This window comes from Plectropomus leopardus, chromosome 4 (genome assembly GCF_026936395.1).
Source record: "Plectropomus leopardus strain MGB_pleo_1.0 chromosome 4, ASM2693639v1, whole genome shotgun sequence".
Taxonomy (NCBI): domain Eukaryota; kingdom Metazoa; phylum Chordata; class Actinopteri; order Perciformes; family Serranidae; genus Plectropomus; species Plectropomus leopardus.
Window position 1 is genome coordinate 18,072,518 of NC_142179.1, and position 8,205 is coordinate 18,080,722.

Here is an 8,205-nt window from a genome sequence, read left to right on the forward strand (position 1 = left end):
CAAGCTAGTCTTTCTGGGGTCCAAGATGCAGTCACAAAACTTTACTGATGTATAGTCGAGTGCAACATAAAAGCCAAGTTTGAAGATGAGTGTGGTCTGAGCAAGGTGGCTGGGATAGGTAAGAGGCCATTGCCCTTGCCCCACTTTTTGCCTCTGGTCGACATTATCTTTAAGTCGCAGATTGCAGTATTGCGGTTAGAGGGATTCCATGGCAACATGGTCTCTTATGTACATTGAAAAGAAAACTGTGCGGAGCCATACATTGCAGCTGTGAGTCCAGTTGTTAGTTTTGGGCATGAAAAGAAAACAACCTCTGCTCAAAAAATGTTGAAAGTAAAGTTACAGAAATTTGTGTAGATATGAAACTAAAATCATTGCTTTACCACCTTTATTGCACCTATCACAAATGATTAAATGCACGCTAATTCATTACTATGTGTCTGTGTATTTTGTGCGCAGGTTGTTATCAAGGAGAAAGTTCTTGAGCTGCTGATATACTTCACCAAACATGAGGACGAGGAGGTCAAGACCAAAGCCATCATCGGCTTAGGCAAGAATACCATTTTTAATTATTATTAGGTTTCACTAATATAAAGGTCACCATATTTATTTTATGCAGAAATTAGTGTTTAGGAAGACTGACAGCACGAGATTCATGTTTCTGAGTCACTGACAATAAGCAGATTTTCTAACAGGTGGAAATGATGGAGATGCATTGTTTACTTGTTCTTACATGTCTTTGCTTTTTTTTTTTATTCTCTCCCCTCAGGCTTCCTTGTGATCATGCATCCCAGCCAGATGTTTATGCCTGAGGTGAAGTCCTTGTACAACGGCATCCTGGCTGACAGTGCCTCCTCCATCAACCTCAAAATCCAGATCCTCAAAAACCTCCAGACATACCTTCAGGAGGAGGACACGCGGATGCAGGAAGCAGACAGAGAATGTAAGTGAAGCTGTGGTTGTTGCTGTAGTTAAACAGCTTTTCAATTCGCTGATGTCACACAGATTTTATTGGAGGCACCATCAACAATGTGCAGTGATTAATAAGTTGTTAATTGTGGCATGTTGCCTGTAAAATAGTGTGCAATACATCATATTTTGTGTCTTTGCAGGGAAGAAACTGTCCAAACAGGAGGATCTGAAGGAGATGGGAGACATCTCTTCAGGGATGAGCAGCTCCATCATGCAGCTTTATCTAAAACAGGTGTTGGAGGCATTCTTCCACACCCAGTCCAGTGTACGGCACTTTGCTCTCAACGTCATAGCTCTCACACTCAACCAGGGTCTCATCCATCCTGTACAGGTAAGATGTGAGAGCCTGAACCTCTCAAACCAACCCACTTCTAGTGAAGGATGAATAATAAAGTCCCATTTTAATAATACATCCATGTCATAGAATTAAGCTCTTAGATTTAGGAAACATTTCAATATGATATCAAACTATTGATTTTTCTGCTTAGTCATCATATCCACATAGTTTTGATCCATTTCATTTGTGAAAACATCTGAAAGCTTGAAAATAACTATTCTAAATAAGAACCAAGATGTAATACTTCATGTGCTGTAATATAATCATACCCTCTTAAACCTCGATTTAAACTGTTTGATAAACCAATATTAAGATATGCATGTAAACGTCTCATCTCTTTTGTCCCCTCCTTGCAGTGTGTACCTTACCTCATTGCGATGGGAACAGACCCAGAGCCCAGCATGAGGAACAAAGCTGACCAGCAGCTGGTGGAGATTGACAAGAAGTACACAGGATTCATCCATGTGAGACGTAGTTCATTGTAGAACTTTGAAATACTGGCTTGTCTTCCTAAATCAATGACTTAAAGGTCCAGTGTGTAGTGTTTAGGGGGATCTGTTGGCAGAAATGGTATATAATATTCATAACTACATTTTGTATCAGTGTATATTCACCTGTAACTAAGAATAAATGCATTTTCGTTAGCTTAGCATAAGCCCTTCATAACCAGATAGGGAGTGGGTCCTCTTCCACAGAGCCCACCATGTTACACTGCCATGTTTCTACAGTAGGCCATAAAGGTTTTTGTGGGGTTTTTTTTGTGTTTTTTTACATTACCTGAAGGCAATCATGGGTTCTACAAAACGTTTTAACAAGGTGGGGATGAGGAGGGGTATTCAGTGGGATGAACTCTGCAACCTCACTGCTAGATGCCACTTAATCCTTCACACTGGTCCTTTAATCTAATTAAGCCATTTGTACCTGGACAAGGTATTAGCCCTTCAGTGCTCCCATAATAACCTTCAGTACTGTATGATCGACAGACCATCACTCAGAGATTTAGCAACATCTTGGCACTTGTAGTAGAACGTGTTCTTTGTATTTATGTGATTTTAAAATATATGAAAGTAATTGAGATCCAAGAGTTTATACATGCCAGTATCATATAATGAAGGCAAAGTAGCTGCAGATCACTTCAGTTATAATCCAGAGCAGTGTGACTGCTTGAAGTGGTTAGTGGTAGAATTACATTAATGGCCTGAAGACCAACACCGGAGGGTTAAATACATTACCGCTAGAATCTATGTACAGTTGTTTTTTGTCTCCAGTGTTGCTTGAGAAGTACCGTAACACACATTTTTGTCTCATTATTGCTGTTTGGCGCATTCTCATTGCAGCAGCTGTCTCAACAGTTGTCTGAAAATCCAACTTTGTCACACTTTTCTGACAACATATTCTCTCACAGATGAAGGCAGTTGCTGGGATGAAGATGTCTTATAACTTGCAGCAGGCCATCGAGTCGTCTCGTAAGACTATCATAAGAGGTTTCAGACAGGACGAGACGCACTCGGCGCTCTGCTCACACCTCTTCACTATGATCCGGGGGAACCGGCAGCACCGGAGGGCTTTTCTCATCTCGCTGCTGAACCTCTTTGATGATAGTGCTGTGAGTAAACCTGCGCTCATCCTAACACATCTTGGCAATGCTCAGTGTGAAGTAGTATTTCCTCATTAACAACATGCCAAGTGAGAATCTACACTAAGTGTTTTTTTTTGTTTTTTTTTTACACTTTTGCCAGCAGGCTGTCTTGGCAAGAAGTGTAATAAAATGTGTTAAATACAGCTCTTAAGGGTACAGACAGCACTGCTGATTTTAAATAGCAATACCTGTTATAAAGAGACCTGTTATGACAAATGCTATGTAATTTAGAGATGTTACATTATTTTACTGTTGTGTCAATTTAATAAGGTTTGTTTATTTTTAGTCATGTGTGAAAAGTAAAAATTCTAATAAATGAACCCTGCAATGTGACTTTGTACCGGGCACTCAACTCTCGATCCTGCTGTTCCCCTCTTATCTCACTTTCTGCAGAAGACGGAAGTAAACATGCTGCTATTTGTAGCAGACAACCTTGCCTGTTTCCCGTACCAGAGCCAGGAGGAGCCTCTCTTCATTATGCACCACATAGACATCACCCTGTCTGTTTCTGGCAGCAACTTGTTGCAAACCTTCAAGGAGGTAGGACTGCATTTTCAATCATTCCTTCATTCATTCCTTCATTTGTTCATAATCCGTTCATTCATTCAAATCTTTATTCAAGACTCGGGAAATCATTGAGGAAGACCCTCATTTTTCAATGATGTGGAGCGTGAACAAGACATTTAAAACATTCAACAAGTAATCAAATAACAGTTTAAAAGAGACAGAATCAACAATATCTGAAATAAGGCGTTTGAACAGCCATAATAATGGAAGAGTTTCTAAGTTTAAGATCCTTTGCAGATTATTCCATGTATAAGGTGCACTGTAAGAGAATTAATTTTTTCTTAGTTCAGTTCTGATTTGGGGAATGTAAAGTTAAGCTAGATGGCAGAGGTGAGTGCTGTAAGGATCACCGGTTACAAACCTTATAACTGAGTACTAGACAGCACCAAGTGACTTTAAAGTTGAGGAATCAGCTTTGCCATAAATTACATTCTCATAATCTAAAACGTATTAAAAAAAACAGATTCAACTATTGTTTTTCTGTATAAAAAGGGGAAACTATTTTTATACCTATATAAAAAGCCAATTACAGTTCTTAATGTGTGATATAGCTTGCTTGAAAAAAAACCTGTGATGCATGTTTTATTTAAAGTTATAAATATTTATATGGAAATTTGTGTTTTTTTCATCCAGCTGCTGCTAAAAGAGCCGAGGCGCAAAGAGAAGAAGGTAAAAGAGTGGAAGAACACATCAGATGGGGAGGATGAAGAAGAAAAGATGAACTGCGATTCTCCCAGGAGTGACGATGTAGAAAACAGTGACAATGACGATGTGGTACGGCGGCCTAAAAAGGCCAGAAAACCTGTCTCAGACTCAGAGAGCTCAGAGTCAGATTCTGATCTCGAAGATCTGGATTTGGAGGATGTGGAAAAAGTAATGAGGCTCCTCCCAGATAATCCCACAGGTCTCCTGGACTTTGCTAATGCTGTTCAGGGCATCCTGTTGCTGCTGGTGCTCAAACAACATCTGAAGAACCAGTATGGATTCTCTGACGGGTAAGATCTACATAATCTTCTAAACAGTCTTCATGAAAGTGACTGTGTGTACGTTTTTAAGTGTGGATTAGTTTGACCAGTTCAGATCTTAAGCCACACATGATCCTCAGTAACTCAACATTTTTGTCATCCAACAGTAAAATCCAGAAGTACTCTCCGAATGAGTCAGCCAAGGTGTACGATAAGGCAGTGAACAGAAAAAGCAACATTCACTTCAACCCGCGGCAAACCATCGACTTTATCTCCAACAACATGGCGCGCGCCTCACTGACAAACGATGTCAAGAGGCGGATTGTCCGACAGTACCTTGATGTAAGTGATGAAGCTCTATCAGACTTTCATTGCCAGTGTTTTAAGTACTCCACCAATTGCTAGTTAATTTGTTTTGGGGTCTTCTCATCAGTTACTTACATCAGCACTTTATTACAAAGTTATTTCTAATTAACAGAGTTATTTCTTATCATCTAGTAAAATGTGATAAAAGTTCGGATAGCAATCAATGAAGGACAGTATTTATATTAAAGCTGGAATTTTTGTCGCCCCCTTCTGGCAGTGAAAGTTATTACACAAACACTGTTGACGTGCATAATTTACACTTACAGGTGAGCTTGCTGCAGCTTCCTCGCCTGCCAGGAGCACTCTTTTGATTTTTATTTCTCCTCTGAACGCTGAGTTTATATTTTATCTTAAGCATCTACTTGAAAAACTTTTTCCCGCCATACTTCTAACTGCTATTGGTTGTCATGATCTCCTCCCCCTCCCCTTTTTACATTTTATTAACAAACAGCATGGTAAGCATGTAACAAAATACGTGAAAAGATAATGCTAGGCGCTCTCGGCACCGAGAGACATCTTGCATCAGTTTAAGGTTTTAACTGCTGTCCTGTTTATAGAATAAAGGACTGATGTAATGTATTATTTGATTTTGTTGTCAAAAACAAACAGTTTTTATTATTGGAAAATTTAGATTTATGAATTTAAGATTTTGCAAGTAATAAAATCAAATTATGATATAGTATTGATTTATTTTGCTAGAAAAGTAAGAAAAAAACAAAACAATACATTTTCATTAGATATGGCAAATTTTGAGTCCGTATATTGGGAAATAACTGCACAGACAGGAGTGGGGACAAGACCAGAGTTAATGTCATAAATATTCTGGAACCAGTTAAAAAATGAGCAGTCCTCATCATTGTTTTTGAAAAGTTTTTGAAGAAATTCCTAGGAGGGATCTCTTCCTTCTCTCCTGTCCCCTTTATGACAGGTGTATGTGGCTTCTGGTGCACCAGCTCAGCAAAGTCGCCACAGATGCTACAATTCCAGTATACTGCAAAACACAGTGCTCTCCCGGCCACAGGCTTGATCAGCATTATGTAAACTCCTTACGAGGGACGTCGTATGCTATAAAGCTTTCTGAGGCAAACTGTGTTTTGTTATATTGGACTTTATAAGTAAAATTAACTTGATTTGACTTTGGCGAGGGCTTAAATGCAAACAATATTTGTTTATCTGTAAAAGTGCCGCACTCCAGGTTTAAAAGATGTTTGTCGAGGCACACATACGCTGAAAAGCTTTGTATTTTATTATAATTCCATTGTAATTCCACTACAGAGAGTCTTGATGATCTGTAAAATTAGGTGGGGAAATAGAGTATATATATATATCGACATCGGTATTGGTCATCAGTCAAATGAGTAGTTATATATCAGCATATCCAATAGGCAAGAAATCCAACACTGTGCATCCCTACTCAATACCCGTTAGTTTGTATTGTTAACCCCTACTCTCCTCTGTAGTGTTTGGTTCTTGGAGGTCGATGTGTAACTGCTGTGGCGTGTGAAACTTGTGTCCTAAAGTCTTTTCTCTCCACACAGTTCAAGGTTCTAATGGAACATCTGGACCCAGACGAGGAGGATGAGGAGGGAGAAGCGTCTGCCAGCGCTAACATCAGAAACAAAGCCATAAACGCCCTACTGGGAGGCTCCGGCCCCTTGTCAGGACCCAGTCCGCGCAATCAGGCGGGACCAGAGACCGATGACGACTACAGTGATGGCGACGAAAGGACCTCAGGGGTGAGAGAAATAAGCACGCACACTTATCTGTGAAATACAGTTTAAAATGTGCGGTAAAAAAGTGCAACCTTTCTTCTTTTGTTCTCTTTGCAGTCTTCTCGAAGGTCAAGGCGAGCAGGTGACTCCTCGGACCCCGGCCGAATGAGTGAGATCGTGGAGGCCATGGATGTGATTGCCCTTTGCTGCCCCAAATACAAGGACCGGCCGCAGATAGCTCGAGTCATCCAGAAGACCTCCAATGGATATAGCATCCACTGGATGGCTGGCTCCTACTCGGGGCCCTGGGCAGAGGCCAAGAAACGCGATGGCCGCAAACAGGTGCCTTGGGTGGACACTATTAAGGAGTCGGACATCATTTACAAGAAGATTGCCTTGACCAGCAACCACAAACTGAGCAACAAAGTAGTACAGACTTTACGCTCACTGTATGCAGCGCGGGAAGGAGGGGCTAGCTAATGGCTCCCGTGTGGTGTTTTTTTTTTTTTCTTTAATTTTTTTTTTTTTTTTTTTTTGGTCCCCCTTCTCCATTTCTACTTTATCAAATCCTCCTCTTCCCTGCTCCTCCTCCTCCTCCTCAACCTGCCACCTCCAACGACACAGCCAAACTTCACTGGATTCCTACCCTCCGCCTCTCCTTCCTCATTTTTGTAAGAAAACACGAGGGCAAGAATATTTGACACTACATACTTTTACATGAGTTATTCTTGCAAAAATGAAAAATGACACAAAACATAAGACTTATTATATTAGAGGGACTTCTCACGTTTTGTTTGTGTACAAGTGCAGAGGATAGAATCCAGAAGGCATTAAAGGAATAATTCACCCAAATTATCCCTTAAAAAGGCTATCAGAAGAGAGACCTGGAGGGAAATGTTTTGTCAACATTGTTGTGGGAGCTCCTTCGCTGTTGTGCAGCAGATTCTAGTCGCTCATTTCTACTCCCACTGTATCATAGTTTAACACGACAAAAAACTAAAATGTTTATATCTCTGAAGACAAAAAAAGCTGTAAAAAAAAGAATAAAACCTTAAGTGAATGTTGGAAATTAGTCTTTTTGATGTTCTTATTAAAGTGTTTTTGGAGTTTATTATACTACTAGCACCCTGATGGTTTTTCCTTTTAGCTTTTAGATATTTGAAGGAAAAAGAAGAAAAAAGACAAAAAAAATAAGAATTTTTATTTTTGTTCACTTTTATTTGTCCATGCTGTACAATGGCAGAGTCCTCTGAACATAATTTATTCTATTTCGAACTACGCATGCAGTATATGTGGCCTATTGCAGGAGGATATTTTGTAAATGTAGATTTTGTTGTATTAGGTCACCCTAGTAATAAGAGGAAAGGGGATTCATACCCTTTTGGTGGAACAAATACTGCAATAAATTTTCTACTTCTCTTTGTCACTTGTCTGCTCAAAGTGTTAATCTGATCTTTTTCATTTTATAAATGAATAGTTTATGAGCTGGATACTGCTAAAAACACAGGCCTGAAAGGACTAAGAGGGCTGATCATTTACATTTGAAGGAGACATTGTACAAACTTATGCCAGACAACCCTTCTACTGGTATTTTCCTACATAGATTTCAAAACAAACTAAACAAAATATTGGCACAATTTGTGGATT

At 39.6% G+C, this 8,205-nt stretch overlaps 1 protein-coding gene across 3 annotated transcripts in view; it reads left to right on the plus strand.

Moving 5' to 3' along the window:
* The window catches only part of nipbla (NIPBL cohesin loading factor a), a 32,620-nt gene extending 24,636 nt beyond the window's left edge, over positions 1 to 7,984 (plus strand). For all 3 annotated transcript variants that reach the window (XM_042487573.2, XM_042487574.2, XM_042487575.2), the window contains exons 40-49: positions 460 to 550; positions 770 to 943; positions 1,113 to 1,303; positions 1,666 to 1,773; positions 2,715 to 2,915; positions 3,342 to 3,488; positions 4,149 to 4,510; positions 4,648 to 4,822; positions 6,385 to 6,582; positions 6,676 to 7,984. In XM_042487573.2, coding sequence (XP_042343507.1) covers positions 460 to 550; positions 770 to 943; positions 1,113 to 1,303; positions 1,666 to 1,773; positions 2,715 to 2,915; positions 3,342 to 3,488; positions 4,149 to 4,510; positions 4,648 to 4,822; positions 6,385 to 6,582; positions 6,676 to 7,038 — 2,010 coding nt within the window. In that variant the 3' untranslated portion in view covers positions 7,039 to 7,984. The remainder of the gene's footprint in view (positions 1 to 459; positions 551 to 769; positions 944 to 1,112; positions 1,304 to 1,665; positions 1,774 to 2,714; positions 2,916 to 3,341; positions 3,489 to 4,148; positions 4,511 to 4,647; positions 4,823 to 6,384; positions 6,583 to 6,675) is intronic.
* Positions 7,985 to 8,205: the final 221 nt, after the last annotated feature.